The sequence below is a fragment of the Mesoplodon bidens genome (assembly GCF_964165515.1).
Source record: "Mesoplodon bidens genome assembly, chromosome: 3".
Taxonomy (NCBI): domain Eukaryota; kingdom Metazoa; phylum Chordata; class Mammalia; order Artiodactyla; family Ziphiidae; genus Mesoplodon; species Mesoplodon bidens.
Window position 1 is genome coordinate 15,856,406 of NC_138178.1, and position 22,054 is coordinate 15,878,459.

The following is a 22,054-nucleotide window of genomic DNA, read 5'->3' on the forward strand; positions in this document are numbered from 1 at the left end:
TCTTAAAATAGACTTAATAAATGTAAGTTGTTACATGTAAACCTCGTGGCAACCACAAAGCAGAAACCTATAGTAGATACACAAAAGATAAAGAAAAAGGAACTAAGCATACCACTATAGAAAATCATCAAATCAAAAGGGAAAAGAGCAAGAGAAAATAAAAGGAATGGAGGAGCAACAAAACGGCCAGAAAACGATTAACGTAACGGCAACAAGCACCTACCTATCAATAATTACTTTACATGTAAATAGACTAAATTCTCCAATCAAAAGGCACAGAATAGCTGAATGGATAAAAAGGAAGACCCATCTACAATGCTACCCACAAGAGACTCACTTCAGATATACAAACTGAAAGAGTTAAGCTTTTGAGATAAGTGATATCAGGCAGAATAGACCTTAAAACAAAGACTGTAATAAGAGACAAAGAAGGGCATGACATAATGATAAAAGGGTCAAACCAACAAGTGGCTATAATGTTTGTAAATATTTATGTATCCAATATAGTTTCTCCTACATATATAAAAATATATTAACAGACCTAAAAGGAGAAATAGACAGCAATACAATAATTGTAGAGGATTTTAGTACCCCCATTTTTATCAATGGATAGATAATCCAGACAGAAAATCAAAAAGGAAATATTTGGACATGTTGGACCAGATGTACTTAACAGATATATAGATATATATGAGACATTCCATCCAAAAGCAACAGAATACACACTCTTCTCAAGTGCACATGGAACATTCTCAAGGACAAATTATATGTTAGGCCACAAAACAAGTCTTAATAAATGTAAGAAGGGTGAAATCATATCAAGCATCTTTTCTAACCACAATGGTATGAAACTAGAAATCAATTACAAGAAAAAAATGGAAAAAACCACAACTATGTGGAGGTTAAAAACATGCTACTAAACAACCAATGGTCAAAGAATACATCAAAAGAGAAATCAAAAAATTCCTTAAGACAAATACATATGGAACTACAACATACCAAACTTCTGGGATAAGACAAAAGTTCTAAGAGGGAAATTCATAGGGATAAATGCCTATCTCAAGAAACAAGAAAAACCTCAAATCACCTAACTTTACAACTCAAGAAACTAGAAAAAGAACATAGCCCAAAGCTAGTGAAAGGAAGGAAATAACAAAGATCAGAGTTGAAATAAATGATATAGAGATTAAAAGGCAATAGAAAAGATCAATGAAACTAAGAGCTATTTCTTTGAAAAGATAAACAAAATTGACAAATTGTTAGCTAGACTAACAAAGAAAAAGGGAGGACTCAAATAAATAAAATCAGAAATAAAAGAGGGGACATTACAACTGATAACACAGAAATACAAAGACTCATAAGAGACTACTAGAACAATTATACACCAATAAATTGGAAAAACTAGAATAGATAAATTCCTAGAAACACACAACCTGACAAGACTGAATTATGAAGAAATAGAAAATCTAAATAGACAACTATGAGTAAGGAGACTGAATCAATAATCAAAAACCTCCCAACAAACAAAAATCCAGGAACAGAAGACCTCACTGATGAATTCTACCCAAAATTTTTTTTTCTACCAAACATTTGAAGAAGAAATACCAATCCTTAAACTCTTCAAAAAATGGAAGAACACTTCCAAACACATTTTCAAGGCCAACATTACCCTGATACCAAAACCAGAAGAGGATGCCACAAGATGAAAAATTACAGGCTAATATTCCTGATGAACAGAGATGTTCATCAAACACCTCAATAAAACATTAGCAAACCAAATTCAAGAGCACCTTAAAAGAATCATACACTATCATCAAGAGTGGTTCATTTCAGGGATGCAAGAATAATTCAACATCAGTGAATATGATACATCATATTAACAAAATGAAGGATAAAATTCATATGATCATATCAGTAGATGCAGAAAAAGCACTTGACAAAATTCAACATCCATTTATGACAAAAACTCTCAACAAAGTGGGTATTAAGGGAATGTATCTCAACATAATAAAGGCCATATATGACAAGCCCACAACCAACATCACAATCAATGATGAAAAACTGAAAGTTTTTCCTCTAAGATCAAGCATAGGACGAGGATGCCCACTCTCATCATTTTTATTTAACATAGTATTGGAAGTCTTAGCCACAACATTTAGGCAAGAAAAATAAAATTAAAATAAAAGAGCATCAAAATCAGAAAAAAAAGAAGTAAAACTATCGCTATTTGCAGATGACATGATTTTATATATAGAAAACCCTAAAGATTCCCAATGAAACTGCTAGAACCAATCAATGAATTAGTAAAGTTGCAGGATAAAAAAGCAATATACAAAAATCTATTGCCTTTCTATACATCAATAATGAAGTATGAGAGATAAATTAAGAAATGAATACCACTTGTAATTGCATCAAAAAACCCCAAAACATCTAGAACTCAATTTAACCAAGGAGGTGAAAAACCTGGGCACTAAAAACTATAAGACACTGATGAAAGAAATGAAAGAAGACACAAATAAATGGAACAATATTCCATGCTCATGGATTGTAAGAATATTGTTATAATGCCCATACTACCCCAGGCAATCTACAGATTTAATGCAATCCCTGTCAAAATTCCAGGGGTATTTTTCACAAAAAAATAGAACAAACTATCCTAAAATTTTTATGGAACCACAAAAGACCCCAAATATCCAAAGCAATCTTGAGAAAGAAGAATAAACATGGAGACATCTTGCACCCTGATTTCAAACTATATTACAAAGCTATAGTAATTAAAACAGTATGTTATTGGCATAAAAACAAACACAGATGAATGGAACAGAATGGAGAGCCCAGAAGTAAACCCACCCATATATGATCAATTAATTTTCAATAAAGGAGGCAAGAATATACAATGGAGAAAGGATAGTTTCTTCAATAAATGGTGTTGGGAACACTGCACAGCCACATGCAAATAAAATGAAAGTGGACCACTATCTTACACCATACACAAAAATTAACTCGAAAGGGATTAACGACTTGAACATAAGACCTGAAACCATAAAAATTCTACAAGAAAACATAGGTAATAAGCTCCTTGACATCAGTCTTGGCAATGATTTTTGGATTTGATACCAAAAGCTGAATCAACAAAAGCAAAAATAAGTGGGATTACATCAAACAGTTTCATCCATTTCTGGCTCAGACTTCCTAAAACCCTTGAAATTTCCGAGGTGTTACACGTGACAAAGTTGTCTTTTTTTATGCTAATGGGGTGACTTTGGACAGTATCTAAAGATGGAGGCTGGTTGCCAATGGAGCCAACTATATGATTAGAGGGTTGGAACTTTCAGTCCTACCCCTGACTTGTGGGGAGAGGAGATGGGCTGGAGGTTGAATCAATGGCCAATGATTTAATCAATCATACCTGTGAAATGAAGCCTCCATGAAAACCCAAAGGACAGAGCCTGGAGAGTTTCTGGGTTGGTGAACATGTGGAGGTGCTGGGAGAGTGGCACCTGGAGAGGACAAGGAAGCTCCTCATCCTTTCCCCATACTTTGCCCTATGTTTCTCTTCCAGCTAACTGTTTCTGAGCTATATTCTTTTACAATAAATGGGTGATCTAGTAAGTAAAATGTTTCTCTGAGTTCTGTGAGCTGCCCTAGCAAATTAATCAAACCCAAGGAAGGAGGCTTGGGAACCTCTGACTTATAGCCAGTTAATCAGAAGAACAGTAACAACCTGGGTTTGAGACCATCACCTGAAGTAAGTGGAAGAAGAGGGGAGGCAGCCTCGTAGGACTGAACCTTTACCTATAGAACTTGATGGCATCTCTAGGTAGATAGTGTCAGAACTGAGTTAAATTGTAGGACACCCAACCGATGTCCTGAGCACTATCTGGTGTGGGGAACACCCCTCCCTACACCAGAATTGAGTCCTTGGAACACAAAAGACGGGAATTTATCTGAAGAAAACAAAAACACTAACTCGAAAGGATATATGCACCCCCATGTTCACTGCAGCATTATTTACAATAACCAAGTGGTACATATACACAATGGAATAATATTCAGCCATAAAACAGAAGAGAATCTTGCAATTTGTGACAGCACAGATGGACCTTGAGGGTATTATGCTAAGTGAAATAAGTCTGACAGAGAAAGACAAATACAATATGATTTCACTTACATGTGGAATCTAAAAAACAAACAAACTAACAACAACAACAAAAAAAAACACCCAAGGTCCTAGTTCAGAGGACAGATTGGTGATTGCCAGAGGCAGGGAATTAGGGCATAGGGGGCAAAAAGGGTGAAGGGGGTCAGAAGGTACAAAAGTATATTCTAGTTATAAAATAAGCAAGTAAGTCATGAGGATGTAATTTATAGCATGGCAACTATAATGAATAATATTGTATTGCATATTTGAAAGTTAAGAGAGCAAATTTTAAAAGTTCTTATCAGAAGAAAACAATTTGTAACTATGTATGGTGATGGGTGTTAACTAGACTTATTTTCATGGTTATTTTGCATTATATACAAATATCAGATCATTATGTTGTACGTCTGAAACCAATATAATGTTATATATCAATTATACCTCAATAAAATATTTTTAAAATTTAATAACAAATAAAAAACATTCTTAATTAAACAACACTCACTTAAGTAGCATGCACTTTACATTGAGTAATTATGCACACACAAATCTTAGTCCAGTCAGTCAGGACTTTCACTCACCACAACTGGCTTCATCTGCTCCATCTGGGCAGTCAGATGTAAAATCAAAGAGCTTGCTGGATGAAATACAGCCTGCATCGTCATGTGGCCCAAATCCAGCTTCAAAATTAAGAGATCAAGAGAATAAAACATCTTTTTTTCTCCAACATAAATGGGATGCAGAATTGCTTCATGAACACTAGTTTTTAAATATGCTAAAAATGGCAAGCACAGGAGGATCTCAATAAACCTCTGGCCATTAATATAGCATAAGTCCCTATCAGGGGGATGTGATAAGTCCCCTTCCACGCCCGTCCCTAAACTCCTGTATGGTAATAATACTAAATTCAGTGAAGGAGATCCTATAATTGCCTATTGGATAAATTTACAAAAGCGGTGAGAAAGTTTTTTTTTTCCTTTGTGTAAAATCATTGGTCTTTCAGGAATAATTCATGTAAGTTTGGCCTAATGAGAATTATGCTCTAACCAACTGAGCTGGTGTTCAGATTGAAGCACACATAAATGAGTTTTCAGTTAATTTATGAAAAGAATTCTCTGTACGTGAGATCGAGTATTCTCAGAGCCTTCTGCTAAGGTTAATTTTAGTGATAATTTAAAACATTTAACCACACTTCTGCTTCCAAATACATTCTCCTCAATGTCAACTCTAATGCCTTCCTACTATTCTAATTCTGGTGATGCAGTATATGATTAGAAGAATAAAAATGTTTAATTAATTAACAGAAATAAGAAATTCTGGTTAACCCTCCAAAACTCATTAATCATTAAATCTGCTGCTTTACATTCTTTAATGTCTATCAAAACAACTCACACACACAGAGCTTAGAAAGGTTTATTATAAATTCAGGACACATATTCTGAGTAATGTAAATGCATGTTAACACAATACAGAGTTAGGACATAGAATATACAGCCTTACCAATGAAAGATGTCTTTAATAAAGGACTTTTAAAAATTCTTTAACTCAGATCTCAATCCAGAATTAATTCTCCTATATCATCCTTGATTAGTGAGTGCATTTAGCTCTTGTTAAGAATGCAGCTTTTCCTCTCACTAAATACGTTGTTTAAGGAAACATAACTTCAGAATGTATGACACGCCTGATGTCCACATGCAGTTATTTTTCATGTATGGAGAGTAAGAAAAATGAAGTGTTTCAGTTTTCAGGCAACATTTTTAATATTTATTTCTATTTGTTAATTGAGACCTGACTGTAGGGGTGGTCAGAAAGAAACATCAGTTAGTGTTAAAATAACAAAGTAACTTCAGGCACAATGTATACCATTTCAACGCACTCTCAGAACCTAAACTACGGTTAGATTTTCAAAATGCTTATTCTACTATTTGGGATCCATTTTTATGACAATATACCTGTCTCTTAACTGAAATTCTCTACAAAATACTTAGTCAAAGAATTAGCCGAACTCCATCTGTTTCTTGAAAATATTATGTTTTGAATTTAAACACAGAATTTTAGGGTCAAGTTTGAAATTTTTCATTGGCCTTAAGTCACTTTTTCAACCATGATAATCTTTTTGAACTCCTGAGTGATTCTGAAACATGAATTTAATTACATATTCACTTGAAGTGTCAAACAAAATTAAAATACAATTGAATTTTTATAGCACTGTTTTAAAACATGAAAATATTTTAAATTCATAACTTTTATAATTGAAAAAAATCTGTATGTGATAATTTTAGCCACAAATGTAGAATGTTATTAGAAGAGAGCCTAAGGCCTAGACTGTGATATAACATATTTTTTTAAAAAGGTAAAAATATATTTTAAAAAGGTAAAAAAGTATGTTTTCGTTTTCAGGGACATGTGATATAATCCACATCTTGGTATTAGGCATTAGTGAACTATATTATTGAAGGATTCTAATATATTTGATATTTTGATATCAAGGAAAACTAATTATTTTAAGGTTCAAAACTGCAGCAACCACAAGAAAAAGACTTACCTTTGCTTTGAACGCTAGTACTTGGAAGTGTCTTATATGAAATTTCACATTCCTGGGATACACTGATGTCATCTATAGCAACAGTAGCATGTGATGATAAAACAGTAGCTTCTAAAATTAACTATAATTACAAAAAGATAAATTATTAAAAATATACTATAAAAGTCTTGAAATAACTTTCTAGGCCCAAAATGGAGCCATTCCTGCCCTGGATGCCATGACAGCAAACCAAAACTTACATAACTTTCATGCCCCTTTAATGCTCCCCTTGACCAGAAATAGAGTATATTCAGCAGTCAATCCCCCAACTTCAAGCCAACTCTGGGCTCTATATTTCCTTGTTCCTTCTCACCCTAAACAAGGTTGACTATATGGCCCCAGTCAACTCGATATTTTCTGTTTTACTCTTTCTCATTCTTTATTCTTTACCCTATAAAGTTTCCTACCTTCCAGCCATTTTACAGTTCTCCAAATAGAGACTGTCTGCTTCATGAAGTGCTGAATAAACTTTGTTTGTACCACCTAAATTGTCTTCTTTAACCATTTTTGAACAAAAGTAAATTTATTACAATCATACTTTTTGGTGTAGAGAAGCTCATCTGCATCTGTCCCAAACTTCCAAACTAATTTTAGAAAATTGTTTGACCAGAACATTCAAATGAGGAATTTATAAAGTCATAACTCCTTTGACAGCACCACCTTAGGTAACCCTAATATCTTAGGTAACCCTAATATCTTAGGTAACCTTGTTTCAATTAGAAGTTGTAACATTCATCATGACTGAAGGCTGCCTTCCCATTGGAGCCATTAAGTCATAAGCATTTAAAATGGGCTCTTTGGGGTAATCAACTGTGTGGTTTACAACTCAGATTAATTGAAAGATGAATTCATTTATAATGGGTTGGCTGAAGGCAACAATTCATTTCTATATCAGAATATTTAAATACTTATACATATTATATATACATATATGGAAACCTACTTAGTGAGGTAAATAACCACATACAATGGTTAATAACATTCATATGCTAAAGCACTTGGAGGCATCTATTTAAGTTTAATTTATTCTAACATTCTAAATAATGACTGGTATAATTTGTTTTCTTTCTTGTTAATCACTCACATTATTACATTGTTACTCCACCATGAAAGAAAGGAAGGAAGGAAGAAAGAAAGAAAGAAAGAAAGAAAGGAAGAAAGGAAGGAAGGAAGAAAGAAATAGAAGGGAGGGAGGGAGGGAGGGAGGGAGGAAGGAAGGAAGGAAGGAAGGAAGGAAGGAAGGAAGGGAGGATGGATGGATGAATGAATGAATTTATGTACAGAGCCTTAAGGATGCATAGCAGGACCACTAGACCAAGACAGGGCTAGTAAGTGTATCTCCACGTAATCAGGGAGGATCTCTGGTCTCAAAATCTTACAATTTACTTGATATGATACATTAACAACTAAGTTATACCATAAGTACTATATAAGAGAGAAATACAAGATACTAAAAATCAAAGAAAAGCACTTCATTATTTCTGTCAAGAATATGAGATAGAATTTGAAAAAAAAAAGACTTAGCAAAGAGGTAATATTAAACTTCAGTTTTAATTGTTGCCTAAGATTCTGTTACCATGAGAAACTGGTAACATAACAAGAAAAAAAAGGAAATGTGAACATGTAGAGTATATTTAGAAAACTTTGGGCACTGTAGGATGATGGGGTTTAGGACATGCTGTCCCAAAATAGGGCACCTATGCAGCATATGGAGTATTTCTAGCCAAAGGAATTTGAGAAATGGTATGTGCAGGATGGACTTTTTGACCTTTCCTCTAAAGCAGATCAAACCCTCATGTGAGAGGAGCCCTCCCTATGCCAGAGACATCCTTATCTCTGAAGACAAAAGGACACAGAGAAGCTGAACAAACAGGCCTAGCTAAGTTCCCCAGTTTATTACACTCACCTCATACTCTTTGCCCTATCGTACCTTTCTACAGCTATCCACTCTTCATCAAACCCCTCACAAAAACACTCAGGTTTAACTATTTCTTCAGGTCTTCATTTCCTTATGAAGGCTCCCACATCAAGTAAAACTAAAATTAAATAATTTTATATGCTTTTCTCCTGTTAATCTGCTTTATCAGTTTAATTTTGAGACCCAGTCAGGTACCCTAATAGGGTCAAGAAAAACTATTTCCTCCCCTATAGTAGGAGTATAGGATTTTTTGCCTAAATGAATTATTGCCTAAATATTTGTTTAAGAGAAGAGGACTGATTGCATGAATTGGTGCAGCCCAACGGGACAGCAATTTGATGACATCTATTAAAAAGATAAATAGGGCTTCTTTGGTGGCGCAGTGGTTGAGAGTCCGCCTGCCGATGCAGGGGAGATGGGTTCGTGCCCCAGTCCGGGAAGATCCCACATGCCACGGAGTGGCTGGGCCCGTGAGCCATGGCCGCTGAGCCTGCGCGTCCAGAGCCTGTGCTCCGCAACGGGAGAGGCCACAACAGTGAGAGGCCCACGTACCGCAAAAAAAAAAAAAAAAGAAAAAAAAAGAAAGAAAAATAGCATAGACTACAAAAATTAAGCCCATCCTCAGGGTTTACCTTAGAGAGACACTCATAGGCACACATATGAAGACCTGGGCAGGAATGTTTGCTTTAATGTCGGTTTTGATAGCAAATTAATCAGAACAACTCAAATGTGAATCAATAAATAAATGGTGATATAGATCATGGACTACTGAGCCAGTTAAAAAAAAATCTATCTCTGTATGCTAATATGGAAAGACCTTCAACATAAGTTTCTGAGTAAAAATTAAATTACAGAAAAAATTTATAGTATGACACTACTTAGGCTAAAAATGCACATGGTTCAGATTTCTAGATATATGTGGTACATACATACATATTAATTAAATAGAAAAGTGTCTAGAGGTAAAAATAAACCAATGTTATAGTTACCTGAAGATACAGACTATGATAGAAGGTAAGGATGCTCAGGAGGGACTATTTCTTAATCTGAAATTTTTGATACTTTATAACAAGATGTATATAATTTTAATGATTTTTAAAATTTTGATTAGAGCTGGTTTCTGTAGACTCTTAGCCAAGAAATTTGGCCTTCATACAAGAGGCAGAAAGTAGTAATAGATTTTAAAGAAGGATTTTGATGAAATGTATATAAGCACTGTGAGAAATAAATTATGCTTAACATCATTAAGTTATTGTAATGTATTTGGACAGCTTTAATTTCAAAGAATTTTTTTATTCATCATTGTAGTATGTCCTACATTGAAGTCAATTAAAATACACATGTTTAATTCTTCAGACTCATTAGACAGGTAGTTATGGCCACCATATTTGAAGGACTACACTACTCAAAGGAAAGCTGGAAAAAGACAGAATGTTTGTTTGGGGCACTTCTGTGTCCCAGGAGAGGTACATGTTCCTATTCTTTGAATGGAGTGGGTGCGCCCTGGGATGAGCTGAATGATGGGATAGGTCTTTAAAATACGGTTACATCATTTTGTCCGAAGAAAACCACTAGGCTCTTTTACATCTTCATATTAAAATGTAAGTATAAAACAACTCCCAGAGCAAAATAAAGATGATATTAGGTCAGGTACATGTCTGCTTGCTTACTTCTATATAATTAAATTCAGGACCATGTAATGAATGATTATAATTTGACCATTAATTAAAATTTTCCAACTTTAAACAGAGAATAATGTTATTTCCTTTAAAAAATGTATCTCATATCTGTAAATAATATCACCTGATTATTCCAAAATCATCTTCACTGTTCCTATCTTGTATTACTTGCTTTAACCAAGCTGGTCATTTGATTTGTCACCAAAGGCAGTACCCTTTGGGAACTACAGTATCATGTAATAATTGGTATGTGAGCCAGAGGTTGCTCAGAAGAAATGTTTCAATCATTGACAAAGGCAGAGGGAAAACCTCATTTTATAAGTTTCTCAAGGTAATTTGAGAGTTAAAATTTCAAATTATATGTAAATATCTTTCCTTCTAAAACCATGTTTTAGGATCTTGCTGATTTTTGTCTTATCCAATTATATTATATTACTCCCTGAGTGAACAGAATCACTTCTTGTTTTCCTTTCAGGAAGCACAGCATCGTGTAAATATTGTTTATAATCAAGTTATTACTTTTTAGATCTGCGAAACAGAAAGAAACTTTTCCAGAGAAATACTCAACTAGAATATTTAAATTTTGGTTCTTTGATATCTTCCTTTAAAAAAGAATAATGAGAGTGAATATGACTATCTAAGAGGAAATATGAATCTAAGAGGAAATGGAGACAATAGGAATATAGTAAGAAGCAGTAAAGAAAAATTCGACTATAGTAATTTTTGATGAATGATGGTGGTATTACAAATAAGATCAACAGCAAACTTTTATTTAGAGCTTACTGCATGCCAGGCACGTCCACTTATTTTAACACTGTGAAGATGGTGTTATTTTCTTCCACATTTTAAAGCAAAGGAAACAGAAGCTTAGAGAGTTGAAGTTATTCGTTGAAGGTCACATATCTAGTATGAAAAATGTGTGACCTGAGCCATGGATGACTATGCTGTACTATATCACTATCATGAAATAAAGAGATAACTGGTCTTTAGCAGATACTGCAGAAGAGAGCTACCTGGCAAAACAAGATTGAATGAAGCCCTAGGTTAAGAAGGCTGAGGACAGAGCAACATTACAGAGACTAGACCAGCTTTTACTTTGCATTATAAATCTCACCCTTCACTGAATCTTCAAATAATATCAGGAAATTGTTATTGATTTATCCCATTGACTCTGATCAAGAGTGAACATGGTATCAATCATTGTGGAAAATTTCACAAAAGGGTCATTTTAAAATGAAATCTGAAATATGACACAATTATGTTTTAGTAGCAAACTCAAAGACAGTAGATCAACTGGAAATCAATGGACAGCATTCAGAAAAAGTACTACCTCTAGATATGAAATTAAGAAGAGCAGTTAGGAAAGAAATTGTAAATTAAATGAAAATATTTGTGTAAAAAACTGAACATATAAAATGAGTAGGCCCAGTTAAAACAGACTGAAAAAATTCTATTAACTACTTGACTTACATTCTTCCAATAAAAACTGCACAGGAAATGGAGAGAATATTGAAATGTTGTTAATTTGCTGTTCTGACAAAATAAACAGTAAGCCTAATCCTTTTCCACTAGGAAAAATGAAAGCCCTACCTAACCAGGGGGCAACACTTTATCATCAAACACATCACTAAATGAACTGCCTAACATTGGTTCAGGTCAGGAGAAATTTTGCGTCTAAATTTGTTTTTCAAAAGCTTATTGCTTTCCAAATTTTAATTTTCCAAATTGCTGATTAGAGACTGTGGACTTGTAATGGCCTTCTGAATAGTGACATCTGAGAGAACAGTTCTTATTTTTCTTTTCACTGAACTGTAGTTTCTAAAACAAGCCTGTACTTCAGCCAAGTAACAAGATTACATAAGAAGGAACAGAGGTGCACGCTAAAATCCTTACCTTCTGGGGTTGAATTAAACATGGCTGAGGCTTAGCAAGAACCCAGGACAATTCACTCCCTTCAAAAAGCCAACACAATTAAGCAGAGGCTGGGAATTCCCTGGCAGTCCAGTGGTTAAGACTCTGCCCTTCCAATGCAGGGGGCACAGGTTCGATCCCTGGTCGGGGAACTAAGACCCCACATACCGCATGGTGTGGCCACAAAAATACATTAAAAAAAAAAAAAAAGAAGAAGAAGAAGAGGCTGATTGGTACTGACTGGGAGCCCCCAGGTAGGAGAGAGAAAAGCCAACACGTGGTGCTGATCCAGCACGGAGGGGAGGGAAGACAGAAAACATCACCAATCTGTGGATACCAAATTACAAAATTCCATCAAACCGCTGGTCAATTTAAAAACGAGTTAATATGCCCCCAGATAATAAAGAGCAGTCTCAGTTTGCACCTCAAAACAAAGCAAGACAAAAACCCCAAAAGAAGAAATATTAAACAGGAAAAAGAAAAAATACCCAGTGCCGAAACGTTTCAATAACGATGGTAGGGTAATGAGGCCAAGAAAGAATGGCACAAGTTTCAACTCATAATATTTCTCAAATAGCCAGTTCTAACAAAGGACGTTCTGGGTTTTTGTCTTTTGTTTTTTTATTAAGGCTTTTAGAGCAGTTTTAGGTTCGTTGCACAACTGAGAGGACGGTACAGAGGGTTCCCACACACCTCCATAGGCGTCCATAGCCTCCTCCATTATCAACATCCTCCACCAGAGGGGGACATGTATTCCAACCCATAAAACAACACTCACACATCATAATCACTCATGGTAAAAAGGTTTTCCCCAGGGCTTCCCTGGTGGCGCAGTGGTTGAGAGTCCGCCTGCCGATGCAGGGGATACGGGTTCGTGCCCCGGTCTGGGAAGATCCCACATGCCACGGAGCGGCTGGGCCCGTGAGCCATGGCTGCTGAGCCTGCGCATCCGGAGCCTGCGCTCCGCAATGGGAGAGGCCACAACAGTGAGAGGCCCGCGTACCGCAAAAAAAAAAAAAAGGTTTTCCCCAAAGGATGAGTCCTGTATTCTCTAGCAGTCTGTTGTTCTCTGGGTGGAGATGTTTGTTCTGAGGTGAGGTATTATTTTAAATACATCTTCTCCAAAATATCTTGTGCTCTCTCTGTTGGATTTCTATATTTACCTCAGTTTGGAAATGAGTACCAGATGAGGTGTGTTATTTTTCAGAGGCTCCTAACACCCCAACAATGTTTACTTCCCCAACCCCATTTACAGAAGAAGAATCAGAAGCACGGAAGGATTAAGCAACTTCCCTCTGACTGGACACCTGGCTCCAGAGCTCATGTTCATAGCTACCATTTTAGCTACATTCTCTTTAATTCAGATTCCTCTCAAGCACTGCTCTTATTATCACTGTGGTTTTCACAGATTGGAAAATTTGGAGCTCAAAAGATGTAATGTACACAGTCACTTAACAACCCATGGGGTGAGCAGAGATGGGAACTCAGACTATGTGACTCCTAAGGCAGTGAGTGTTCCAATATGTTCCACCATCTAATCTAGTTTCTAAACTACCTCTTTTCAAACATCATCTAGAAGGGAGTCATGTCCAGGAGGGTGGAAGCTGGTGCACCCATTTGATAAGCTCCAGTTTCCTTCTTTCATTATTAACCAAGTAAATGACATAAAAGTGTGATAAAATTCTCAGTATTAATGGGCAGGAGCAAATAAGGGAATAGGATTAAAATATGAGTGCAGCCAGATTTTTTTCACTACCTCATATAATCCACCATCCTCACTTAAGAAAACAAATATTTTCCCGTTAAATTACTCTTCTCTCTGCCATCCTATTCAATTCTTATCTACATTTTTGCTATGCTTCCACAAGTAAGTCTTGAGCAATTCATCAAGATAACCTCTCTTCTCATACCTGATTGTGAATGTCTGCTTTATTAATATCAGATACATTTATGGGATATATATATTATATTATTAGCTGGAAAGATCAGCATTAAATAAGCATCTTCTGCTCAGATGTATTAATTTCTTACGTGCTTACCTGAAAAGGCAGAGTAGATTCTCCAGCCTTTGCAAAGAGGTCGATTTTTGCTTGTCTCCACTGAGATTTGGAGATTCTGATTAGATCACCTTGCTTCTGCAAATCCCCATCCAGTGATGTTCTTGTAAAAACTGAGAGGTGTGAATGCTGAGACAAACGATACCAAAACTGCACCTGGTGAAAAATGTGTTTGAATGATATAAATATTCCATTTACCTGTGTCCAGTAGCTCTTCTATAGTTAAAAATATCCCAAACTACTTCTTAATTCTCCTCTAAACATGCAGACCCAGAAAATACTAAGTACATCTTCTGCCAGCCTTTGTATTCCCTCCTTAAAAAAAAGGCTCAAGGTAGCTACATTAACTGATATTTTTAACATACGCCATAGAGATATCTAAAGAAATGGGACACTAGCATCCTGCTCAGACAAGTCTGAGGACATATATTTGTCCACACCGTCATGGAAGTTTTACAGGACCTTCACTATTGCTTCTTATGAATCTGGGGAGATACACGTTCTATATCTGACTCAAAAATTACAAAACCATGTATTACTATTCATTCTCCTTGATGTCTCAATCCAAGAAAAAGTTATCTCAAAAACTTGACTTCTCAGGTAAGAGAAAACTGCTATGAATACTTCTCATTAATTCCTTCTCCATTGTGACATTATCAAAAAACTTGGGAGATTATATAATACTGTTCATCAATAATTTAATCCAACTAGAAAATGTTCTTTTTGAGGCTAGGGAGCCTTGACTTGATCAGTTTGGTTCCTACTCACCACCAGTGATGACATAATCTAAAGGACTGACAAGTTAACTAGGTAGTGGAGAAAACACAGAGGAGTATTTTAAGGTGCCGATAGCAGTAGCTATAATGTGAGATTCAGCACTATCGTTTATTCAGCAAATACTTATTGAGCATTTACTAAATACTGGGCCCTGTGCAAGGTGAAAATTAATTGCCTCAGTAGTTGGATGACATAATACAAAATATGTCAAAAAAAAAACCCCACAAAAGCAAGTTGAGACACACAGCAACTTTTTCTTCTCATTATGCCATAGAGAGTTCTAATGCTGCAGATTTCAAAGAAAAACACAGTATCATTCAGAGATGAGTTCCCTGAGAAATAAAATCCCTCTCTTTGGACTCAAAGTGACTCCTTTTCAGGTTCACTACATTTTAAATTTCTGTTTTTTTTCCTTTGTCATTGGGCTTTTATTTTGTTATGTGAACAGATGTTATTACATATATTATTTATTTATTATCTCATTTATTTCACTGTAGGTACCAAGTTCAGTGGAGATGAAAGTTGAAAAAAGAATCTTAATGCTCTTTTAAAAAATTGTTCAAAACATCAAGCATTCTCTGTTCCAATGTGGTACACATTTTTCTTTCCATGTCTACTGAATGGCCACCACCTGATCAAAGCATTCTTTCTGATTGTCCATTTCATATTAGATTTTACTACCAAGCTCACCTACACTCAGGCCTTTAAGCAAGAAATGTAAAGTCAAACAGAAGTGTTTGATTAAATTCTATGGAAAGGGAGGATGTATGTTCCTCAATTGCAATTAAACTTTAGATCACAGCTGTAGACAGCATGTTCCAAGCTTTTAAATATGCAAAATGGAGCTTTAAACCTAGTTGTACAAGAGCCGTGCAAGCCCCATCAGAATTTCAAGCTGTCATATTATCACTCAGTACGTTACCAGTGCGAAGTTATTTTAATAGTGCATTAAGAGTAAATACCAATGGGATCTATATTCAATAAGAGCTTAGAACTTATATTTAATTTACTTTTTAAAAAACAGAAATGGCATTGTAGAGATTTAAGGAGAATTCTTTAGTTTGGTATAGACGAAGAAACTTTCCAGAGTCTTTTCAAATTTAATATTGGTAAGGGTAAGATCACTGAACAAAAGTTATAAATACAGCTGTGATTTTCGATAGGAACTTAGCCAACATCCGTGGCTCTCACTGTGATACACACTAGTAGTGGAACACTAAGTCTTAAACTCAGAATCACAATGCACGTTGTGAATTCCTCTTAGAACATATCAAAGCACTTTGTACTTAGTACGTATTCAGTTAAGAGGTATTGAAGAAAAGAAGGACGTTTGAGTGGGACTATCAGCATTCTTTCTAAAGCCAATGTCTATAAACCTTCAAAGAGAGAAAGAGAGACCTGTTCTGTGTTATAAAATGTGCAAAGAATTAAGTGTCCTTAAGGACCTCAGAGTTTTATGGGAGAGAGTGAAAAGAAAAGGAACAATTAAGTATAATGCGTATAATGACAAAGGTATGAAAACAGTGTGGCTATTTACATGTAAATGAATTTTTAAAAATTAAAAAGTCACTTTCTTGGTTACACTCATCACATTTTAAGTGCTCAATAGCTATTTGTAGCTAGTGACTTCCATAGTGGACATAGCAGAGGAAAATTTCCATCACAGAAAATTCTATTAAAAAGAGCTGTATGTTAACGTTATGCCAACCATTTAAAATTTATTTACTACTTTTCATTTTAAAGGAAATTATTGTCTTGATTCATGCCTGATTCATTAAAATGCAGTTATATAAGATGTTAATATTAAAGGCTTGCTTTTATTTCTCCTTGCTTTTCACTAAGTTGTATATATATGCACAACTTGGGTTGTATGTATAGGGTGACTATACAAGACCATGAATCATTTTATTCCAGAAAATTTCCTTTGGTTAAATAACTTCCAACAAAGCAGTTCCTTTAATTGCAAATTGGAAAGAAAAGAAATGAAGCTCAAATTACTTTACTGTTTTTAATTGTATTCTCTGATTTTATATTATTTGTATATTTTTAGGAATACTGAATCTGGGACATCCCTGGAGGTCCAGCATTTACGACTCCACGCTTCCACTGTAGCAGCCACAAGTTCCATCCCTGGTTGGGGAACTAAGATCCCACATGCCACTTGGTGCGGCCAAAACACACACACACACACACACACACACACACACACACACACACACACACACACACTCTGAATCATTCATTTTACTATGAAAAGAAAGAACAAGGCTTCCCTGGTGGCGCAGTGGTTGAGAGTCCGCCTGCCGATGCAGGGGACACGGGTTCGTGCCCTGGTCCAGGAGGATCCCACATGCCGCGGAGCGGCAGGGCCCGTGAGCCATGGCCGCTGAGCCTGCGCGTCTGGAGCCTGTACTCCGCAACGGGAGAGGCCACAACAGTGAGAGGCCCGCGTACCGCAAAAAAAAAAGAAAGGACACAATATCAGGTGACTTATACTACTAGTTACCGAGTGTAGGTGAATAACTAATCTTGCTCTTTGGTTTCTGCAGTGCCCTGTGATATTTCCAGAGGAATGGCCAGTTCTACGAAAGAATGTAATTAGGAACAATTAGTAATTACTAATTAGTAAATCTCTGAGACTAAATTCTGCAAAGGACATTAAGAAGACATTATTTATAAGTTCAAAATAATGTCTTCTTTATTTCTCTTTACTGTTTTATTTTATTTTGGTCTGTCTCCAGTTGGAACTCTTCAAATTTTCTGCTTTTTTCCTCAACCTTCCTATGGTCTTTGTTCTACTTGCTTCCCTATTAGGGAGCTTTTTGGTCAGATCTTCATGTCTCAGTTATTCTCCAAATTCTCAGCTATCTCTGCCTTCTCTGCTTTGTGTCGACCCCTGTCTGGTATTTGATACACCTGTTATATCTTCAAGATCTAGAATAATAAAAAGTAAAACACAAAAAAGTTTAAAAAAAAAAAGGAAAAGAAACAAGATATCTGTAACTCCTCAAAACTCAAGTGGAATAAGTCAGTGTAGGGGAGGGGGATCATTCATCTCTCTCACACACACACCCCTCATCATTACCATAGTGATTCTTATGACTCCTATTCATAATCATGTTTTTGCCTCTTTTTATCTGAACAAGCTTAAGTAAAAGTTTGCAATCTTCAATAAAATATAATCTGTTTTTCTCATCTAAATGATTAATCTTCATGTGTTTTGACAATGTACAACTGAGGAGAATATCTGCTCAACCTTTCCCCAATAAACCATTGCTTCCTCTAGAATCTATCTCATGCTCTAATACTATTCTTGGAGTAAACAAAACAATCAGAGAACAGAACATGAGTGCACCATTCCAAGCCCCATTGTATATTACTTTTTTTTCTAAATTTCTCTCTGCTATGAGCTCATAACTCTACTTGGGGAACATTACAAGACATGGCCTTTTCAAACTCATTGAGAGAGTTGTTATAAGTGGGTTACCACTTATATATATGGTTTATACGTATATATGTGTATGTTATATATTATATATAATATATATTTATTTATATGTTTAATTTATATATTATTACATTATATATTCTATATACTTGCATAAAATATTATATATTATATGTATTTTATATTTTTATTACTCTCTGTAGCACTTCACACTGAACTGCTATCAGTATGTCTCACTAAATTCTATATTTTGTTATGGCAAATGTGTTTACATTGTCCCTAGTATATTCCCAGCATTGAGGGCTATGATGAGCATGGAGTAGAGAAGCAATAGGTGTGCACTGAATCAGAGAAAGAACATTTACACTGGTGTGTGTGCAATCAGGGGGAAAGTCTCAGAAGAACTATTTTTGTTTTGTTTTTTACTTCCTTGAATATGAACCAAATGAGTTCTCACATGTCTCTGCATTGGCTGCTGGAAAACTTAGATTCAAAAATGTAGCCTGGCCCTCATAAACTTTATTTTTGGAGCCAACCTATTTTTCGTTTCATCTGTCTTTTTCTTGGTATCTCTATTCACTTCTTTTTAATTGTATGAATTTTTTTATTAAAGAGGATTAGAATAGCAAAATGAGTTGGGGAATACAAAAAAAAAAAAAAAAGACAAACACACAAAATGGCATTGAAAGCGGAAGCTTCATGTTATCAGTCCTGCTGTATTTAATTATGAAATCCTAAAAATGAGATATGTCTTTTATACAGTAACTCAAACAAGAGAGTGATAAAATATTAATATCCACATAAATCTCCTTCAGATTTTACATTTCCTAATTTATTAAAAACAGTAACAGGGCTTCTCTGGTGGCGCAGTGGTTAAGAATCTGCCTGCCAATTCAGGGGACATGGGTTCATGCCCTGGTCCAGGAGGATCCCACATGCCACCGAGCAGCTAAGCCCATGCGCCACAGCTGCTGAGCCTGCGCTCTAGAGCCCGCGAACCAAAACTACTGAGCCCACGTGCCGCAACTACTGAAGCTCGTGCACCTACAGCCCATGCTCCACAACAAGAGACGCCACCACAATGAGAAGCACGAGCATTGCAACAAAGAGTAGCCTCCACTCGCTGCAACTAGAGAAAGCCAGCTCACAGCAACGAAGACCCAATGCAGCTAAAAATAAAAAATAACAAAATAAATTAATTTAAAAAAGAAAAAGTTAAAAAAACAAAAATAGTAACAGTATGTCAACAGCAATAAGAAACACTAGCTTCTGGCTCCCACATGTTCTGTTTGTCCTATCTCCTGTCTATTCCAAGGAAAAATGCCAAATTTCCACCAGTGACCAAAGGAGCTTTTGAAGCTTTTAAATAAAAGTCCACATCTTGAACAATGAGTAGTTACAGGAACAGTTCTGCATGTTGATGCCATGTGTTGGCTACACATAAAGTACAGGGTAATTCATGCAAAATGACCCTAAAAGGCTGCTGTTAGGGAAAAAAAGACCCAAAAGAAAGCTTCATATTCCTTTAAAGTCCTTTCAAACAAATATTCTTAACTCTGTTAGCCTGGTATGATTATGTAGAGAAAAAAATGTAATTTCATAAAATGAAGGCTTTAATCATATCAAAGTGCCCAACTTTGGTTATTTCACTGCCCCACTTTACCATTTTATAATAAAGAACATTCACTATTCCATGAATACAACTATTATCATTCAATATGTTTCAATTAGGAAGATCAGCTGGATTTTCTGATTACTCAAGAAGATAAGAATTTGGTTTGTTAACTTATTTTGTAACTTTCATGAAAGAAAGAATCCCACATTACCACAAACTTATAAAACAGTAATAGTATATTCTTAGAATACTCCTATGGGAGAGAACTTTGGCCATGTGTTATCTCAGACTATAAATGACCTCTAACAATCTAATAGTAATTCTAAGCTGGAAAGTACTATAACATAATCCAAATATCCCTCCCTCTAACTCAAAGATTACTAACATTCAAGCAGATACAGATAAAAGGGATAAAACAAATACCTCTTTGGCAGTCTATAATACTCTTACTTTTCCACAAACCAAGGCAAACCTCTAAATCAGTATCCAAGGCCTTGGAAGGTTGAGGACTTGGTTCTGAGAGATAAACCACCAAGTATCTAAATTGTCCATTGCTTTCACTGAGGCTCCACCCCAATAGCTCCCACAGGTAAGCTCCAAATTTAAGCCACAATAGAGAAAAATGTCCTCAAGTAGAAACAATCATAAATTGTGGGTCAATCCCTATGACCACAAATTAATGGCTACCCACATACAACAATGGGAAATATAGATCATCTTTAAAAAGAAGAAAACTGTATGATTTCTCCGTGAGCCTCAGAATTTTTAATAAGCTCTTAGTGTTAGTGTTCACATTTCTGTAAAAGAGGCAGAATTAACAAATTCTATTCATTTTTATCCAGTGTCGTTAATGAATTTAACAACAGCAATTGCATTGCTTTGGTATATGACCTTAAATTAAAGTTCATTAAGCCTGTAAAGTACTTTTTTTTTTTTTTTTTTTTTTTGTGGTACGCGGGCCTCTCACTGTTGTGGCCTCTCCCGTTGTGGAGCAACAGGCTCTGGACGCGCAGGCTCAGCGGCCATGGCTCACGGGCCCAGCTGCTCCGCAGCATGTGGGATCTTCCCAGACCGGGGCACGAACCCGTGTCCCCTGCATCGGCAGGCAGACTCTCAACCACTACGCCACCAGGGAAGCCCTGTAAAGTACTTTTAAAGAGCAAGTAAATGCTTCAGGAGTTCTCAAAAAAAAAAAAAAAAAAGAAAGAAAGAAAAAGAAAAAGAAGAAAAACCTACATCTATCACATAAGATTTAATTAAAATAAACCAAAGGTGGGAGACTCTAGAGTCCATCTGGGTGAGGTGGAAGTGGAGTCCAGGCAGTTCTTTTAATCCAAATTCCCACAGAGAAATGGGTAGCAAAAAACAAAAGGGAAAAATAAAGAGGACAACCTATTAAGAGTTCTGGACACTCTCATTGAGAATTATATCAAGCTGAAAGTATAATTAAATTTATACTTTAATTATAAAGGTCTGATGATCTGTAACTTATCATCAGGAATGCCTGTGTTAGTGCTGTAACCCTGCATTTCTAGGTGATGAATTTAGTGCGTAGCACTATTGATCCCTTCATTATTTTCTGATAACCAAAAAAAAAAAAAAATTGAAATCCTAAAGGCTTAGGGACATGTCAGAACTCTCAAAAGGACAGAAAGCAAGGCAAGCTGAACAGAAGCATCTAATAGGTATTCATGTTACGGAAAGTAAAGGGATTATGTTTATTGAACACCTAATACCTGCCAAATACTTTTCCAGGTGCTTTACTTAATCACGTTTGAATTCTCACAACCATGTGAAGAAGGGAGGCTAACACTATGCTTGCAGTGTGAACACTGAGTCTCAAAGGAAGCATATCATTTGTGGCAGAACTGAGATTGGAACCAGTTGGAACTAGGCCCATCTGACTCCAAAGTCCCTCTTCTTT

The 22,054-nt window shown here is 35.7% G+C and overlaps 1 protein-coding gene across 1 annotated transcript in view; it reads right to left on the bottom strand.

Moving 5' to 3' along the window:
* Positions 1-22,054, bottom strand: part of MALRD1 (MAM and LDL receptor class A domain containing 1) — a gene marked incomplete at both ends in the record, with an annotated part of 607,751 nt that overhangs the window by 484,210 nt on the left and 101,487 nt on the right. Inside the window, 2 exons of the mRNA XM_081226990.1 lie at positions 6,687-6,807; positions 14,273-14,446. Coding sequence (XP_081083116.1) covers positions 6,687-6,807; positions 14,273-14,446 — 295 coding nt within the window. The remainder of the gene's footprint in view (positions 1-6,686; positions 6,808-14,272; positions 14,447-22,054) is intronic.